General features: G+C 38.2%; 4 protein-coding genes across 4 annotated transcripts; 3 read left to right on the top strand and 1 right to left on the bottom strand.

The window, feature by feature from the left end:
- Window positions 1–828: 828 nt before the first annotated feature.
- Window positions 829–1,693, bottom strand: LOC131774010 (MAD2L1-binding protein-like). Its single transcript, XM_059090018.2, is given in 5 exon segments — window positions 829–1,133; window positions 1,136–1,232; window positions 1,234–1,313; window positions 1,316–1,405; window positions 1,408–1,693. Coding segments are annotated over 5 exon segments (585 nt in total). The 5' UTR covers window positions 1,625–1,693; the 3' UTR covers window positions 829–1,032.
- An 86-nt stretch (window positions 1,694–1,779) lies between these two features.
- Window positions 1,780–10,953, top strand: LOC131775377 (conserved oligomeric Golgi complex subunit 2). Its single transcript, XM_059091477.2, is given in 19 exon segments — window positions 1,780–1,893; window positions 1,895–1,937; window positions 1,940–2,028; window positions 3,127–3,192; window positions 3,361–3,441; window positions 3,802–3,908; window positions 3,994–4,099; window positions 4,494–4,673; window positions 5,081–5,356; window positions 5,786–5,925; window positions 6,080–6,141; window positions 6,488–6,618; window positions 6,788–6,838; window positions 7,423–7,515; window positions 7,942–8,017; window positions 8,108–8,253; window positions 8,712–8,848; window positions 9,508–9,706; window positions 9,856–10,953. Coding segments are annotated over 19 exon segments (2,184 nt in total). The 5' UTR covers window positions 1,780–1,791; the 3' UTR covers window positions 9,955–10,953.
- Window positions 10,954–11,055: 102 nt separating this feature from the next.
- LOC131774867 (myosin-11-like) lies at window positions 11,056–13,080 on the top strand. The gene has a single exon (XM_059090954.2). It carries the CDS (start codon window positions 11,194–11,196, stop codon window positions 13,048–13,050), a length of 1,857 nt encoding a protein of 618 aa, XP_058946937.1. The 5' UTR covers window positions 11,056–11,193; the 3' UTR covers window positions 13,051–13,080.
- Window positions 13,081–13,802: 722 nt separating this feature from the next.
- Window positions 13,803–17,688, top strand: LOC131774167 (proteasome subunit alpha type-6). The gene is made up of 7 exons (XM_059090190.2): window positions 13,803–13,901; window positions 13,976–14,070; window positions 14,829–14,910; window positions 15,525–15,680; window positions 16,144–16,322; window positions 16,690–16,784; window positions 17,500–17,688. The coding sequence occupies exons 1-7, from the start codon at window positions 13,826–13,828 to the stop codon at window positions 17,555–17,557; spliced, it is 741 nt and encodes a 246-aa protein (XP_058946173.1). The 5' UTR covers window positions 13,803–13,825; the 3' UTR covers window positions 17,558–17,688.
- Window positions 17,689–18,347: the final 659 nt, after the last annotated feature.

The following is an 18,347-nucleotide window of genomic DNA, read 5'->3' as shown; positions in this document are numbered from 1 at the left end:
AAGAACCCCTCCCTCAAACAAAAACGAATTGTTGCCCTTGGAAAATATTCCATCAAAGCAGCCAAGGACCACAAGACTCTAGAGGTCTGGAAGGATCTTGTTCCACTTTTGAGCAACACCTTTCACAGACCTCTGGGACCCACTTGAATCTTGCAGGCTTTCATGATGAGAGCGTTCACCATGGAGCACACTCACAAGCTCATCGTAAGGCTGTCCTCCCTCCTTAACTCTGTCTCCTTGACTCCTGCTCCGCAAGGCAAGTGTCATCCCCCATTTATGGTGTAAGTAAAGTTTTAGCTTTTTCTGGTGGTGAAATGAAGTGAAATTTGATGATAACCTTGTTTGTTAATCTTTTGGCCTCTCCTGCTTCTTGTCTAAATATCTCTGGCAACCAATTTAGGGATATTATTTGTGTCATCTGAATTGTAAACAGAGGATACTACCTCAATTTTTGACCTTTCTACTAAGACATCTTTCTACAGGTCTCAGATGGGGGCATGGAAACTAGTGGTATAGAGTATAAGTGTTTCTGTATCGCAATTCTGTTGAGGGTAGTTTTAAATACTTCTGCACAAATATGCTGGAGGTAACTTCACAAAGTGCCTTCAAACAATTAAAACACTTTTGTCCTTGAATGAAATCAAAGGCCTTTGTTCCAACAGGGTAATGAGTTTTTATTGCACTTCTAATTGAGGCTCACTATCACTCTGACTCCCTTTCCCCTTCTATGGTGTACAATCTGAGACTCATGAACAACATTTTTGGCAGTCAGGCCAAAATTTTAATTGACCTAATTCAAAAAAATTAAAAAATTTCTGTCTTAAAAATATCTTATATTATTTAAGATGTTCATCGACAATTGCCTAGAGGATAATATAGTTCTCCTAAAATTATGCAACTACAGATTTTAAAGACTCCACTCCTGGTTCGGTAACCTCTGACAATAACAGGCGCCTGGAACCACAGCCATTTCATCTGTGTTCGCGTTAGGGGGGTTCAGCTGCTCGTCAAGGGTCTGTCCTTACACTTATCTTACATGCTTTGACCTCGGTTGGGTGGCTTGAAAGATGATTGGTCGAAACCATTGGACATGTGAAGATCTGCTAGCTGTATGAAGACAAACATTGAAGTAGGGATATATCCTTAAATGTACCGAGGTCTGGATTCGATATCAAGCGCCGTATCAGCTTACGACAAGAAGACTTGCATATTCTAGAAGTACTTCTCCAAACTGTTCCTTTCCTCAGGGTTCTGAAAGTCTAAAAGATATCGTTCTTTTGGACTAACCGGTGTTGACCCCAGTAAGATTAAGCAGACTTGACCACTGTAGACATAAACAGCTTGTTTATATTGTCAGATAAACACTCTACATCTTCGTATACTTTCTTAGCGTTTCTTGTACTCCGTGTTGAGAAATCGCCGGGTCACAGGTTGCTCTACAACATTTGTAGTTATATCTTGCTTTCTGTTCCTCTTCCATCATTCTTGTGAGTTCGTGGTAAGGCATCGGTAGTTGTTGCCTTTGATACAAAAGGTATTCAATGCAGCTTTTTAAAAGGGCCGACTTAATGATTTGCGTGACATCTTCATTAAGATTTAATATAACTTCTACCTCTTTTGCCATATATAATAGTACCTAGAGAAAGAAATCGTCTGCTAAAAGATTCCTAAACAGTCGTCCTTGCGAATTTCCACAGCCCGTTTTCGTTAATCAAAGACGTGCCCGAAAATGACCCCAAGATTGGATATGGAACGCCTGTCACTTTCCTCACCGTGATGAGTTGGAACAAAATGGCGGACACTCACGAAGAAATAGTCCCTAGAGAACCAACCTCAGCTGTGTTTTCCAGGGCAGATTTCATGAAAGAGTCTTTTAGCGTTGACAGCTTCGTTTGGAAACTGCAAAGGGAGTGTACCTTTGGAAGTGCTAAAATCAAATTAGACGAGTATTTGAAGGCCTTGAAACATGCATTGATTGAGTTGATCAAACGAAGATTACGCCGACTTGTGAACTTGTCTACAAACTTGGTGAGTGTTTCTCTCGTTTTAGTGAAGAAATAGAAACTTTTCTGCAAGAAAATTATTTGTTAAGGTACGAGATGTCATAGTTTACAGGCTAATCTGTATAAACAGGGGATGAACGGGGAAATATGTACTGAAGCTTTTGATGATTTAGGGGTCGTTTTCGGGAAATTTCTGACGAGGCTAGAGGCCAGAGGTCAGATGGTTCCTAAGGGAAATTTTGATGACCTGAGTTACTTTTTATTCAGACGAGTAGAGTAGTCTTTTGTTATATGATCTCTTTTATTTTGCTACTAGTCACACTCCTTTACAGAAAAGCATGATATACACAGTGATGCCAACCTCTGGACATCTCAAATCTGGAGATCTCTTTTTCAGACCAGAACCCCCGCGACCGAATTTGCCAATGAGATTCGGCCCTGGAAAATTTATTTTTTATTTGGACGCGCTACCCCCCCTCCTGAGTAATTTTGCAAGAAAAACATGGATCTATCTGTCAGGGACTTAAATAGTTGAATACTCATCCAATCAGACTCTCACTTAAATCGGATTGACAAATAAAAGACTCTCTTCTTTTTGAATGAACAACATGTTTCATGCAAGAAAATGAAGCCAGAAACTGTAATACAAGCATAAGAAGCTAGATGATTTTGGAATTTGGGAACATATGGAGCTTAAATCTTAGTTTTTTGTGAGCAACTGATCCAAACTTCCTTTTATTGGGAGTTTTGGTCACCTGTATGCAAGAGTGGGAGATTGGCTCTGTAACTGCGAGACTCCCTGATAATCCAGGAGAGTTGGAATATATGTATACATTTAAAAAAAGTGCTAAATTTGAGGAAAACTAACTAAAAGAAACACAAGAGGTTTACCTGTGATGGAATTGCATCCATGTAAACTTCTAGTTACCAGATCTTCCCAACTGCAGAACTTGGACTTCCCAAAATTTTAACTTCTTGGATGACACTTTACACATTTTTACAATCATTGAATACATTTTAATTCTAATCGTGGTACTTTTTAGGATCAAGGGCCACAAGTTCATCAGTTGAATTACTGTTGTGTGCTACCCACCTTAAATAAAGTTGTTTGTTTGTTTATTAGGTTGGAATGGATAAGAGTATTGCCAACTTGTCAGTTCCTCTTGGTCAACTGAAGGAGGAAGTTTTGGTGAGTATATTTGCAGAGAGTAAACTGTAATCTTTGTTTAGAATTGGATTAATGAAAGAAAGTTAATGGGAATCCAAGATGTTTGAAGGTATCACTCTTCAAGTAGATTGAAGTAATTTGACTGAGTGAATTTTGTTTCCGTAAACATTGCAATTGTCTATCCCTCAGCTCATAAAGTCTGACCTTGATGGAACAATTGGTGCAATAGAAGACAAATTGGATGAAAGAGCACTGCTAAGACAGACAAAGGTATCATAAAAGGACAATCAGTCATATAGCTTGTTTAACAAACTGTAGATATCAATTTTTATGAAAGAGTAATCATGGTAGTTTTTTGGTCAATAGATTTCTCTTCTTTAGGGATTTTCAAGTCACTGAAAACAGAGGAGCCTTGAAACTCATATTTAAAAAATAATTCTTTTGGTAAATTTTTTTTCCTTAGAAAAAGAGTGTTTGGGTTTAGATATTTTCATGTACACATTTTGGGAATAGTCAGTAATAAATGAGGATTCTATGCATTAGCAGAACTTTAAAAAGAACTTTGCTATTGGAGTCTTGGTTTATTTTTATTGCAAACTTCTTATTTCAAATGTTTACTTTTCATCCAAGACGTGCATGCAACATTTATTGAACATCACAAAGTCACTGGAAAAGATTGAGAGACTCTTACAAGGATCCCGCCTCTCTCAGGAAGTGACAGCTAAAGAACCTGAAGGGTGCGTAAAAACTAACCTTTACAAGTATTTTGGAGAATTTTTCACTTCATCAATGCTAAATAAATGACCTTTGTATTTGTTTTAGGGATGATGACTCTCATTTGATTGAGAGAGTTGCCAGTGAATTTAATCAGCTGCAGTTTTACGTTACTCAGAGTCAGGGTCATCCATTGGTGGAAAGTATCAGAGGGGTGAGTTGTTTGATTGGTTGATTCCTGAATTAATAAGAAAATGTTGCATTATGTGTAGGAACTATGCAGATAAGATATTTTATTGCAAAAATATCAAACTGGCACTGGTTAAGTTTGGATGTTATTTCATTACCTTATTCTGCCAGAATGCTAGTGTGACATGGTAGGAATTGAATGTTGTCATTAGGTAGGAGTTTAGCCTTGATGAATTAAGTAACTACTCCTAACATTTCAATACTTAAATCAAAAGCAAGGTAATGAAAATATTTAAACCAGTCAGCAAGTGGTTGCCAAATTCTTCTATCAACTGAATTTGTTTACTACCTCAGAAGCAGCAGCAAGATTTTAACACAAATACTTATTTTAACTGTTTCTTTTATATTTCCTTGAAAAGCGCATTGCTGCCATCACAAGTACCCTTCAAAAAAAATTGGAAGCAGCATTTCAAGAAGGGCTCCAAACAGGAGAATTGAATCTGTTGTCCAGAGTGCTAAGAACTTATGCTATCATTGACAAGACAAGAGATGCTGAATTGTTGTTCAGAGAAGTTACTGTTAAGCCATATATGAGCGAGGTAAGAGATCTGAACAAGGCAAAACCTCATTTAGCAACAAGGGGTATTGCTATTTTATCTAGATTTGGTGTTAGTCTGGTTTATGTTGTTGGTCAGATTTCTGCAGTTGTTCACCTGTTTATATCAGGAAGTAACAAGGGTTACTGTTATGCCAACTGCAAATTCAGCCACTTCAGTACAGTTTACCAACCAGCATTTGTCAGCTTTACCATAGTTTCCTGGCATTCATTACTCTTTTGTGGAAAGCAGCACTGGTAGACTTAATATGTGTCTTGCCCAAGAACACAGCTCAATTACTTCACCAAAGTTGAGACCAATGCTTTTAGCTCACAAACTCTCAAATTGCTACATCTCCTATGGCGGTATAAATTGGATAAGTTTACTAACTTTGTACAATTTCTCTTAAGGTTATTGATGAGAAGATGTTGACTGCAGATCCCTCTCAAGGCCTGTTCAATGTGTACAACAAAGTTCTTGAATTTGTCCCCAAACACTGTGCACAGATGATGAACATAACATCAGGTAGATTTGTTGCCAGTGATGTGGAGATGTTCGGTGAACAGAGAGCAGGAATAAGAGGCTTTGATTTCTTAGTGAATGCTGTGTGGCCTGAAGTAGTGGGTCTCATTGATGCACGGTTTGGATCAATCTTTGCCCCTGGTAATCCAGATGCATTCCATCAGGTATTTGATGATAACAATGATAAAATAATAAAAACAATAACAACATCAATTGACCACTCCCCCAGTGGGGCTTTTCAAAGCCACCACAATCCAATCTCATCATAAATGAACTTTGAACTTTGAATTAGACTTAGAGTTAAACAATCCTGACTGGCCTGAGGCAGATCAGTTGGCCATATGCACAGCCAAGGAGTTGAACTCTGGGCAACTGAAAACAAATCAATTGAGGAGCTTGGTGGAGGTCTTGAACAGGAGACTTCTAGATTACAAGTCCAGCTCCTTACCCATTGGCTACGCTGCCTCCTTTATAGTACCATTAGTGATTTGTTAGTCTGCATAGCAGGCTTGTTTTTACTTTGTAGTGTGTCTGGCATTCTGTCATCTTAACAAAACTACTTTAATTAAAGTGATCTCAAATTTACGCTACAGAAATACATGACCACAATATGGTTTATCAATAAGTTTGAGGGTTTGTGTGGTTCTAAAGCAAGTGTACAAAGACTGCGGTCACATCCCAGCTTTACAGCTTTCATGGCAAGGTGGAGTTTGCCAGTCTATTTTCAAATCAGGTGAGTGTAAGATTATAAAATTGTATCTTGTTTTTCTTTCAGTTTTCCATTAGGCTTTGCAGAGTATCATATTTTTGGTTCACAATTTTCTGACTGAAAGTAAGTGTGTTTTGCTCCTTTCTTTTATTAATTTTTAGTGTCTTGTGTCATTTAGGTTCCAAGAAATGGTAACTAAGTTTGAGAATTCACTCCAGTTGACTCAAGACAAGACAAAAGGTACAGTTTAGTTCATTTGGTTGAAAAACTGTAAGTACTCTGCATTACTTGGACGGGAAAGTCTCAAACAAAGGAAATAATTATAGGTAGCTTTAGGTAATAAATTTTTTTAATCTGGCTGAGATGTTTTAATTTCATCTGGTACAAACAGTACTTGAAGTCTCAAGGAATTAGAATGGAAAAGGGAATTGTTCTCTGTTTTGTTTTGTGGGTTTTTCTCAGGACATATTGTGAATTTGTTTACAAATTATTAGAACCATGAAATAGATTTTTTGTGGTACAAAGTGAATAAAAGTCTGTTTTATTATTAATTATTATTAACATTATTAATTTCTGCTCATCACAGATGTTCTCTTGGACTCTGACCTATTCTTGACATCAGCTGTGAGTGTCTTGTGGTGGTGCATTGAGAGATGTTGGCAAGACTCAGTTTACATTCAGGCCCTCTGTCACAGATTTTGGAAGATGACCCTACAGGTAAGGATTTGAAAGGTAAAACAGTCTGTCCTTTATGTTCCAAGCACGTCTCTTCACTTCTCTTTCACTTCTCATACATCCTGGTTTGTAATGTCTACTATGGATTTTTGCCTGAGCTTAACATTCCTTCCAGAAAATGGGTAAGATACTGTTTTTTTTTTTCCTGTAGCTTCTGTCACGTTTATCTGTGTGGATCAAAGAAGATGTTTCATCTCAAAAGGTAGTCATTGTAATTGGAGAGTAAGTTGATAGATTTGTTTTTAGTCACTCACAGGAGTGACCTGAAATCAATTTCTCCCTTGAGTATCAGTTTATTTTGAAGTAGAAAGGTAATGAGAAGAAAGAGAAACATCAACAAAGGGAGATTATTTAACACAAAATTCTCAGATCTGACATTGTTAGAAATGTATGACAAACAGAGTGAAGTATTGATAGTGAGGTTTTCTTAGAAAATTTTTCTAATTTATTTGATGAAAAATTAAATAACACTGCAATGGAAATAAGAGAAAATAACTCATAATTGCATTAGCTTGTTCAAAGCTCCCAATTGAAAAAAGACAAGTGAAAAAGGAAGTACACAAAAATGGTAGGGTCACTGCTTCCCTTATCATTACATCTGTTACTTGTCCATTCTCTTGCTCATCTCCTCTGTCTAAGAGCTTGGAGCAGGCTGTAATTGAAGAAGCAGTGAGAGTAAGAGATGTCTATGTGTGCTCTCTCTTTTGTTGTTTGTGTGGCATTATCAGACTGACTCTAAACAGACGAAGTGTAGTGAGGCTTAAGTGAATCAATGAATTTTATTAGATTAGTGATGGTGACACAAAGCAAGGATCTGGAGAGGAGTCTACATTGTACTTAGTTCATTTGCTCAGTGACTTAAACACTCTTCTGACAAAGGTGGGTTTGGAATTTGGAACACCACTTGAGGAACATAATTTGATTCTGAGTTGATAATAGTCACTCCATCATGTCTGTCAATATTCTTGGCATGTTTCACTGTTTTCTTGCCAGACTTTATTGGAGGTTGTCCCTCCTTCCCATCCCCAATACAATGTTGAATTGTCTAGTTTGCTTTCAGGCGTAGTTCAGCAAAGTCAAAAGGGAATTTGTGGGGTTAAGGGGTTACTAAAGACCTCAGAAATTCAAGGAATTTGTGAAGGAACGTTATTTTCTGTGGTATTTTATCACTCATTGTGGTCAAGATTGTTTTCCTAATGAGATCAGTTTATTGGAGCAAAAAATCCAAAATGTGTGTGAGATATGAAAAAAGTATGAGTTAGTCTCATTATCTCAGGGAGCTTCTTTCCCGCTTCTTTATCTTAGGTGCCAGAGTTCTTTAGACTGGATATATTACCTAAACTACGACAAACAAATATTCAAGACACAGAGCTCTTGTCAGGTTGGTTTATCCCTTGCTTTCTTTTTGCCAACAGTCATTTCGCAGCCAATGAGACGCTTTTATCTTAACACTCAACTATTCTGTTTTCAGAGGCCATCCTGGAGTCTTGTGGGGCCATTCAACAGATGGTGCCGACACTGGAGGCTCAAATTGTGAGCCAAGTGGTGAATAGAGCCTCTCAGGGACTTGAAGCTGTTAAGAACATCCCCAGGTTATATCGGAGAACCAATAAAGAGGTAAGCCCTCTTCACTTCCTACGATATTGGAGTGATAAGTAATGACACAGTTATTTGAAAATAGAAGCAAATTAAAGCAGTATTCAGTAATACAGCGTATTTAACAACAAAATCGAAGTTCTCAAAGCCAATCGGGAGAGAGCTGGTTATCGCAAGCAGCCAGTCAGATTTCAAGGCGAACTCTTGCAAACTGCTTGAAACGCGGGAAAAAGCGTGGCCAACCCTGATTGGTCGATAGATTAGCGTGAGTTTTCTAGACCAATCACAGAGAAGAAGAAAGCAAAATTAAAGCAAACCCGGATGTACTAGAAGCAAAACATTTCAAAACAAACACTAACCCTAACCCTAAGGAAGATTTGTTTCTGTTCTTGAGTGTTCTTCAATTTGCTCCAGGTTCCTTCAAATGCCATATAAATATTTGAAATTCAAAGAATTCTGTCTATGTTGATTCTCGGCAGGCTCCAAGCAAGTCGTCTCCATTTGTGAGCAGTGTGCTGAAGCCTGTGCGTGAATTCTTGGAACAGACCCAGCCTCTAATTAAACAACAACAGCGCCAAGCCTGGGCAGCGACAATCTTACAGACTTTGCTCGTTAAGTCAGTGATTTTTCGCTTTCGACCTCTACCTTTTTTTTTCCTTAGCATCTATTTGTGTTCCTTTTTCCGTTTTCAACCACTGTTTACATCTTACTTAATTGAGATTCTGGACCCTATGTTTTTACAGCGAGTTGACATATCTTTGCCTGAGGATGCGCGCCGGTTTTATGGTTAACGCGCTAGAATTCTGATTGGAAAGTCTGGGCTCGAGTTCTAACTGGCTATGTTTTATTTTCGGGCCAAACACTTTCCCCTCACAGTACCTCTCCCAAATGGGAAATATGCACCAACAAGCAGGCAGGGCTGAATATGATGGTATGCGGGGGCATAGAAAAAAAAACTCACCCTCGCTTCTAGCTTCATTCTTCAGAAAATGGGATAAGTAACAGTTCTATCAGTGTGGCCGCGAGGCTCGTATGACCCAAGCTAATACTTTTACGGGTGTGGTCATGTATATTAAAAACCCGGGTTCTTGGCACCCTCGGGCATATTTTTTACTCTTTTAGACGTAGCTACGCCCTTGATTCCCTTGTCAGGAAACCGATTAGTCCTGTAGTCTTGCTCTGTTTGTCTGATATATCACTTGTTGAAATATCGAGCACATTTGTCGTTAACCAACCACTGTGTTATACATTAACTGTTAATTAAATTTTCCCCAGGTATCACGCCGTTACAGGCGATGTGCTCACGTCCATCAAACGCACTGAAGACAGCTTGATGCGTCTGAAACGCTCCAGAAAGCAAACGGGACCTGGAGCGAGTGGCCAAGCTGTCAGTCAAGACAGTCAATCACCCATGAGTGATGACGACAAGATTCGTCTCCAGTTCTCTCTCGACACGGAAGAGTTTGGACGAGCGGTAAGGAACAATGATTTACTTCATATGATATTGAAAATGCTTACACTAAAATTCCTTCACTAAGCCTAAAAGTATACTTGATCTAAATTTAACTTTCGGTTTTGACCAACTCAGCCCAACTTCATTAATCTGAAAATTTTTCCTAACAGCTAAAAGAACTGGGTGTCGAAGAGAACCGAATCCCTGCTTACACCGAGTTACTCAACACAGTAAAAGCCGCACGTGCTTCGAACATCGCCAACAGCTGAAGCCAGAAGCAAGCTTTGGGCTAAAAGAATATGGAATTTCCGTTTCCTTTAACCTAAATTCACTTCTACGGACTTAAAAATGGGTCGAAATGGAACACAAACCGTGGAAGAGATAAAAGTTCGTCTAATTCATTCTACCAGAGAGAGAGAGAAATGAGGACACCGAAGCGCAATTGTGTTACTGAGAATTCTACCAGAAGCTTGCGTGTGAAACACGATTAAGGGAACAATATAGTGATGTAAAGGTTAATTGATGTTCAGTATCGGTTATACATCAGATATCGTGGCTTGTGTTATTTTTAAATTGTTGGATATTGAGCGGTATCCAACCTTTGGACAATAAGAGGCACGGCTTACCCTACCCGTGCCTCTCCTTGCGGTCATGGTCACTGATACAGCACGTGTTTTTGAGGGTATACGAAGAGTAAACTTGTCTTGGTATTAGTGCGCTAAGTGGAAATAGCGAATATTTATTGGGCCTAAGGACCTTATATTTATGTCACGAAGAAAGAGACTTGAAAAGGAAAGTTTTTAATCGAGAACACTTTCATCTTTCTCCTGTATGAGTCGAGTACTCTTCTGAACGGGACGTTTAATGTAATTATAGAGAAAATAATAATTTTATAGAGACTTTCAATTACGTACTTAAATTCCAATAGAATGTGAATAGATTTCTAGACAATAGCTGTATATTAGCTCAGGTTAAGAATATGACAAATGTTAATAAGCGCACGATTTAGTGGAATAATGGAAAAACTTACCAGTACTTTTTCAGCTATTCTGGAGCTTTTAATTGTTCAGTTATCATTTCTTTCATCACCAGAAAAAATAATGTTTCTACTCCTTTTAAGAACTTGAAAAAACACACATAGAATACATTTTGAATTAATTCACTTATTTGAATGGAATGAATGGAACTTTATTTGCACTTTACCATGGTTATGTGAAAATCAAGACTCTTACTTGAGTGTCAAAATAAACATATGAAATGCATCCTTTTAGAGGGGAATCACGTGAGAGCTTTTAAACAAACGTTCAAAACGCAAAAGAACAAAAGGTACTAAGTTGCAGTGAAACTTATGCCACTGTTTAAAATGGTACTGAACCAATCGCTTTAATGAGTCACTCTAATTACAAAGTGCGCGTGTCCTCAACACTTTGAATGACGTATCTGACGATTGTGACGTGAAAGATTCGTTATCAAACGCAAGGGAGTTCTTGTTTTATGTTCGAGAAATCATGGCAGACGAAGCGAAGAAAGATATGTCTATTGTTGAAGATAACGTTTTAGAAGTTTACGAGGTAGAGGATGGAGCTCTCCAAGAGTGCATGATGTTTGTTAAAAAATTGAGTGAGACAAGTTTACGTGAGCTGGAAACCGAGAGGAACAATTTAAATGATCTGTTAGCCGAAGCCGAAAAGGAAGTGAATAAATTGAAAACTTCTCTCAAGAAAGCTAATGAGAACGTAGAGGAACTTACATCGAATGTGAAAGCTGAAAAAGAGCAACGCCATAAGGTTGAAGATCTTCTTGAAACAGTACAAACCACTGTGGATGAGTTGAAGATTGAATTGAGTCGCAGTAACGACTCAGCTGAGGACGTGCAAAAGATTACGCAGGAGAAAACGCGGGCTCTGACGGAGGCAAACGAAGTGATTGCTGAGATTACTGAAGAGAAGAAAGCTCTGCTAGAGGAGATCACAAAACTGCAGCGCTTGAGATCCCAGGAGGAAGAAAATACTAACGCTATACATCAGCGGCTACTCAAGGAACAAGAAAAAGTGTTGGTTCTTGAAGAAAAGCACGAGGAAGAAATATCACAATTGAATCAAGAGTTGACTGAAGTACAGAGTTACTTGACCTCGCTGAAAGAACAAACCGCTGCTGAGGTGGCACAGCTCAAACAGAAACTTGACCTAGAGCAAAAGATGAACGAAAGCTTAAGCAATGAGGCTGACAGCTGTGTTGATGACATCAAGAAACAGCTTGTGAAAGTCTCGCGTGAGAATGAAGAAATGCAAGCAAGTAAAAAATCTCTTTCTGATCGACTGAATACCGCGGAAGAGGAGATACTGATACTGAGAAGGAAACTAAATGAAGAAAAACAGAGGAGAGAGGAACTTTACCAACATGACAAGGCGCATCTTGAAGAAACAAACAGCCAGTTAGAGAAAAAGATATCGGACAATGAGGTTTTGAGTGCGGAGAAGGAAGAAATTGAAAGGAAACTTCTTTCTTTAGAGGGTGAAAAAGAAGAACTCATAAGTCGCGCCAAGAAGTTGGAAGAAAGCATGGAGGCTACACGAGGCGAAATGTTATCCCTTCAGGAAGAGTTAGAAGCCTCAAAAACTTCTCACAAGGTACCTTCTGATCATGATCATACTGAAGAGGCCGCTGACTCATGGGCGAACAGAGTGGAAGAGGCAGAAGACTGGGAACAAAAATACAAGGAACTTGAGATTGAGCAAGAAGCGTTGCAGAAGCAGTTTACACAGGTCAGGAAACATCGTAACCGGGTGCTGCGGGAGAATGGAGGGCTACGGCGTCAGATGTCCATGGCAGCTGCTCAGCTTGCAGTCACCAATCAGAAGTTTCAAAGGCAGCTTCAGCATTTTCGCACGCAGCTAAACATGGCCGAACATTTGTATCGTGAAAAGATGTTGGAATGCAGTATTCTTGAAGTGCAACTTAAGCATCTTCTGAAGTCCTCTAATTCTTCCCAACAAAGTTATGATTATTCCAGCAGCAACTCCGAAGACCAATCGCGTGAATACATCAACCGATCCATTAACTTTGGTCGCCGTCACGACTTCTCAGTTTCCCGCCCTGTGCAGCGTTCACGCGATGACAATATGAGGCACGTGCATTACGCGGGAAGACAGCAGCATCCGTTCAAGAACGTGACACAACAGAAACGCGTTCTACCGACCCAACCCGATATCCAGCAAATTGAAGACGTCACTGTTGATGGCAGCGCAAATGGTGTGGAAGAGGAGTGTAACTTGCCAGATAATTGTACACCAGAGTATTCTGAGGAGCCTGTTGAAAGCATCAGTGATCCCGAGACTCCTACGCCTACTGACTTGGCAGCTTAGCTAATTTACAAACTGTACTCCAGCTGTTATCTGCTTATAGCTCAATAAATTGTTTTGATTAAATATTGCTCTAATGTGGTGTGCCAGTTCTTTACCATAATTAAAAATGTTAGCCTGCCTTACTGAATGCATGCTAAACCTCTTCCAAAAGTTCTGTTCTATCTAAATTTGCCAAAGACGACAGACCAACAAAACTTAGCAAAAAACTGAAAAAATTGGAAGAAATTTAAAAAAATAGAACATTTGACTTACGCTGTGAATCCCGCACAATGAAAACGATTTTATTTTGGGGCGCACGACAAACTGCTCAAACCTTAACAAAATTGCACCCTTTAATAATTTTGAAAGTTTTATTTCGCCAGTTTAAAGCGAGAAAATCTAACCCAGATATTGAAATGGAAACCCTGTTCTAGGCCTTCCATTAGTGAAGACAAGCGATAAAGGCCAGTGAGCAGAGACCAGTAGTTTATTAGCACACACCGTACCCAGATTCTGGCATTGGCTATTGAGTGGCTTGGGGTATATGCTTTATTGTACATATTTCCAATTTCAGACAGCCATTTCTTTGATAATTTGAATTGAAATCGTTACTGAGTATTTCTTTTACCATGCTTGCAAGAGTTTTTATACTTACTAGTAAATTCAATTTAGAATCTCAATCCCTAATATAATATCTTATGTTCCTATCTGTACAAGGTGAAGAGTTAGTCGAGATGGAGCACTGAGTCATCAGCCCCAGTCTTCACACGGTCATGCCAGTGGACAAAAATTCAAGATGTCGCGTGGTACCAGCGCTGGCTTTGACCGACACATAACAATTTTTTCGCCGGAAGGACGGTTGTATCAAGTTGGTGAGTTAATTGCTTCCAAATAATGATTGCTAAAGTGTTCAAATAACGATTTTTTTGGTGCTTTCCACGCACAGAATATGCTTTCAAAGCAATAAATCAAGGCGGATTAACATCTATTGGTCTTCGTGGGGCTGACTCAGCAGTAGTTGTGACTCAAAAGAAAGTCCCGGTGAGTTCTTTTTCCTTACTTACTATCCACACTATTGTCTGAATAAAAGAAACGTTGTGCTGTTACTGTCATTCAGGTTGATTTCACCGATTTTAATTTTACAAGCCGTGGAATTATAAACTTTCATTTCGGCTTCGAAATCGTTTGATCGAGATAGAGGATTTATGGTCGCTCTAAAATGTTAAGTTTGTTTCCCTATGAAAAATTGTTAGTTATTTTCCGTGACTAGTTTTTTCGAACTTGATTTAGTTATTTCAGAATAAATTTTATTCCTTTTTTTGTAAGAAGTTATCTCTACATCTAGATTGTGAAGTTTTTTACATGGACCTACTGAACTTCCAATGACAATTTTGACTTGGTAACCTCGCTTATTCTGTTAGGGGTATCCAACAACCACATGCAGGTTAAATAGACTTGATCTAGTATTAAATTTTAACCATAGGCTCACTGCATTGGGTAATGGAAAGTCTAGAGCTAAAGTTTTGAGTCTGTGTTTCTAAGACAGCATACCTCCTCTATTTTTTAAAGTGTCTTTCTGTAAGTCCATTATTCTACATTTAATGGTTTTGTTTGCAAGGTTTCATACTTAATTTTTCAACTTAGCACCTTGCTTGAACATTGTTATTTGTATTTTAAAGGCTTCATGTAGAGGTAAAACTGCAAATTTAACTTGTTGACATATATGATTATGAAAGTATGTTTGTTGGTTGTTGTAAACCCTGAATTAATTCTTGCTTTCTTGTTATTTTGTTTTACAGGACAAACTACTGGATGCCTCTACTGTAACTCACATGTTTGAGTTATCAGAGAGAATAGGATGTGTTATGACTGGCCTGATAGGTACTTTTATTACTTTGGACTTGAATATCTCTCTGTTCTCAGGAACCCTGACACCATACTGTCCAGGTTTTTCTGTATTTTGCATGAGAGATTGAAGAATTTTCACTTAACTATATTTCCACTTCTCTGGTGAAATCTTAATGGCTTGAGCTATCTTTTATGGAGACATAAAGAAGAGAATTTTTCCTGTCACTTTTCATCATTTTTCTGTCAATACAATTGTTAAGAAAACCCTGTAATACTTTATACACATACATCTCAAGATACACTTAAACTTCCACAATGCACCAAGATTCTCTTGGTTGATGAAGTCATCCTTATTGGTCAGTCTAGAACTAAAAGTGATTATGGGTTATAGCTCTTCACATGTAGTCTGTTAAAAAGTCCCAAGTTCCTGTGTTCTTAAGCACCTGTTATGCAATGATTGATTATAGAAGGTATATTCATAAACCACAATTTATAAGGACACCAAGTTGATAATGTGACCACAAGATGGGAGTAATCTACTTGGATCTTTAGCTTATAATGGGTCTGGCAATCTGACAATTATCCTTTGGCTACTTTTAATTCCCTGTTATTAATTCGTTACTGTATTACACTTATTTTGTTTGTAGCGGATGCACGTTCCCAGGTTCAGAGAGCTAGATATGAAGCAGCCAACTGGAAATATAAATACGGGTATGAAATTCCTGTAGACATGCTGTGTAAGAGAATTGCTGACATTTCACAGGTGTACACTCAAAACGCTGAGATGAGACCACTTGGATGCAGTAAGTGAGAAATAGTTGATTAATTAAGCTAATTCCCAACAGTTTTTTCTGTTTTGCTTTGTTTTGTTTTGTTTTTTTGTTTTTGTTTTTGGGTTTTTTTTGTGGGCCGAGACAATGTGGCCAAAGGCTTAGCAGGCTTGCCTTTTGGTTGAAAGGTTCTGGTTCTAGACCTGGTCTTGTCACTGTGTTTGTTCTAGGGCAAGACATTAATTCCCGCTGTGCCTCTCTCCATTAAAGAGTCTAAATGGATACAAGTAAACTGTCAGGGAATTGTGAAAATGCTTGGGGAAGGGGGAGAGAGGTAGCCTAAAATGGACTGGCATCCTATCCCAGGGGAGTAGCAATACTCCCAGCAGCTTCATGTGGTAGGAAGTGGAACAAGCTGTGGTAGGGTAGAGCCCCCTTGGCTTAAGCCCTGAATTAATTATGAAAGTAGATGAAAATAATTGTTTCATTTTTGCAGGTATGATTTTGGTTGGTATAGATGATGAAAAAGGTCCACAGTTGTACAAAACAGACCCTGCTGGATATTACTGTGGTTTCAAAGGTTGTAGTGTTGGTGTAAAGCAAACAGAAGCAAATAGCTTTCTGGAAAAGAAAATAAAGAAAAAACATGCATGGACACAAAGTGAAACAATTGAGGCAAGTATCTTGTGGTCTATGCAAAAAGTTTCCTCATTTGACCTAGAAATTAGCACAAATATTTTCCAGTGACAGATCATGACTTAGGACACATATAAAAGCACAGTTTTGCACTAATACAAGGCCTTTTTGTTTATTTTCCTAAAGTCTTTTCTTCTTAAAATATTTTTTCCACTTAATGAGAAAAGTACTCTGTGTCTTCTTCTGTATCCAATAAAAATGCTCTCCTGTGCAAATTGAATCTTGAACCCAGAATTTTATTTCAAGTGAGGTTTGAGCCCTGGATAATATCACCAGGAATTCCAAAGGAGACCTGTGGCTTAGGTCCTTAAAAACCATGACATGTATCTTATTTACATACCCACAGACTGCCATCAGCTGCCTGTCATCTGTGTTATCTGCAGACTTTAAGCCATCTGAGATAGAAGTTGGCATTGTGACAACTGATAATCCACGCTTCAAGTAAGTGTCCCCATGAATTAATTCATTGCATCTTCCTGTACTGAGTGAGTTTCAATTGATCATCCAGCCAGGCTCATGGTTTTGAGAGAAAATTGCAAAAATTTTTTGCTGCTTAGCCATATTTATTTTTGTATGTCTGAAAAGAAAAAACTGCAAACTCTGTTGCTACAAAGCAAAGTAATCACTATGACCCCTCAGAACAAAGAGAAATTTAACAAGGAACTGAAAGTAGCAAGAAGTCGAATACGTGAAGTGCAGGAAAGGTACAAAGGTGACAATCAGTTTTACTTGATGATCAGGTTGGTTGAAAACTTGGTGCAAGTTCTCCACAACAATTATAAAGTACAGTGAAGGAACACCAAAGGAATCTCAGATTACTTTTGAGTCTTTTTTTTTTAGAATAGCTCGCTTGATTATTGAATTTAATCCAGCTTTCAAGCTTGGTTTGACTTAGTGCAATTGACGATTGGTCTGGAAAATCTTGCACTACTCTCTCTACGAAGTGAATACAAAGCCAAACCAAAAAGTGACCTGATAACTCATTTTCCTGCACTTTGAAGTTGGTTACACATATTTTTACTTCGAGTTGTCATTGGCTCCTTGTGATATTTTCCTGTTTCCTATTTTTTTTCTGGCTTGAACACTCAACACCTTTGTGTTTTGAAACACATTGGGAATATTACTGAGTTTAATAGCTCCATTGTTGGTCTTACAGGATCCTAACAGAAGCAGAAATTGATGTACATTTGGTGGCCATCGCTGAGCGAGATTAGCTGCTGACTAGGAACATTGCTCAACACAGGAACTGACTGTCTAAAGAACCTACAAATGCTACTTGTAGACTTTCAACTCTGTTATAACTTGCTACTTTCACTCACAAAATAAAACATGATTGAATTCTTAACTTTGTTTCCTTTTGTCAATAAAGTGATAGCTCTCACATCATTATTTTGTAGCTGAAGTAAGAGTATCTTAATTGTTCTAATTGTTTCATCATGTTTGTTGACATTGAATCATATTAAGCATATAACCATGAGCACTCACTCCTGGTGACTATCTGCAAAGCTGGGGTGACAGTCTTTTGTGTTTCCATTTAAACAGTTTGACTGGTTTTAAATCAAGCTCTACAGCTTTTGTATTTGTCTCTTTCTAAATAAATTTTGTTGAAAAATTGTAATTTTACTTGAACTTGTGATATGAGATGCTGTTGATATTGAGCAACAATTGTATATAATGCAAGAATTTGCCTTTCTTGAGAAGTCTGTTCATCAAATCACTTAAAAAAACATTGTTTAAATTTTCCTTGTTAGCTTTGAACTAGCCTTGAATTAGTAGTACTGAATATGAGAATTTGAAACCAGCTATAGTCACAACAAATTGTGAGCTGATTTGTCTTTGTTTCTCAGGCTGTGATTGTTTGCAAAGTGATGCACATTGCATGAGTGCAGTTTGAAAGAAAGGGTCAAGTCCGTTGATTTGAGGCCGTTTTATTTTCGCTTTTGAGCCCTTCGTGGGATTTTGACTGATGTAGTAGTCATCAGAAGAGTGACAGTACATGACTGT

Source organism: Pocillopora verrucosa, chromosome 7, assembly GCF_036669915.1.
Source record: "Pocillopora verrucosa isolate sample1 chromosome 7, ASM3666991v2, whole genome shotgun sequence".
Classification (NCBI taxonomy): domain Eukaryota; kingdom Metazoa; phylum Cnidaria; class Anthozoa; order Scleractinia; family Pocilloporidae; genus Pocillopora; species Pocillopora verrucosa.
The sequence above is the reverse complement of the archived record's forward strand: the minus strand, read 5'-3'. Positions and strand labels throughout refer to the sequence as shown.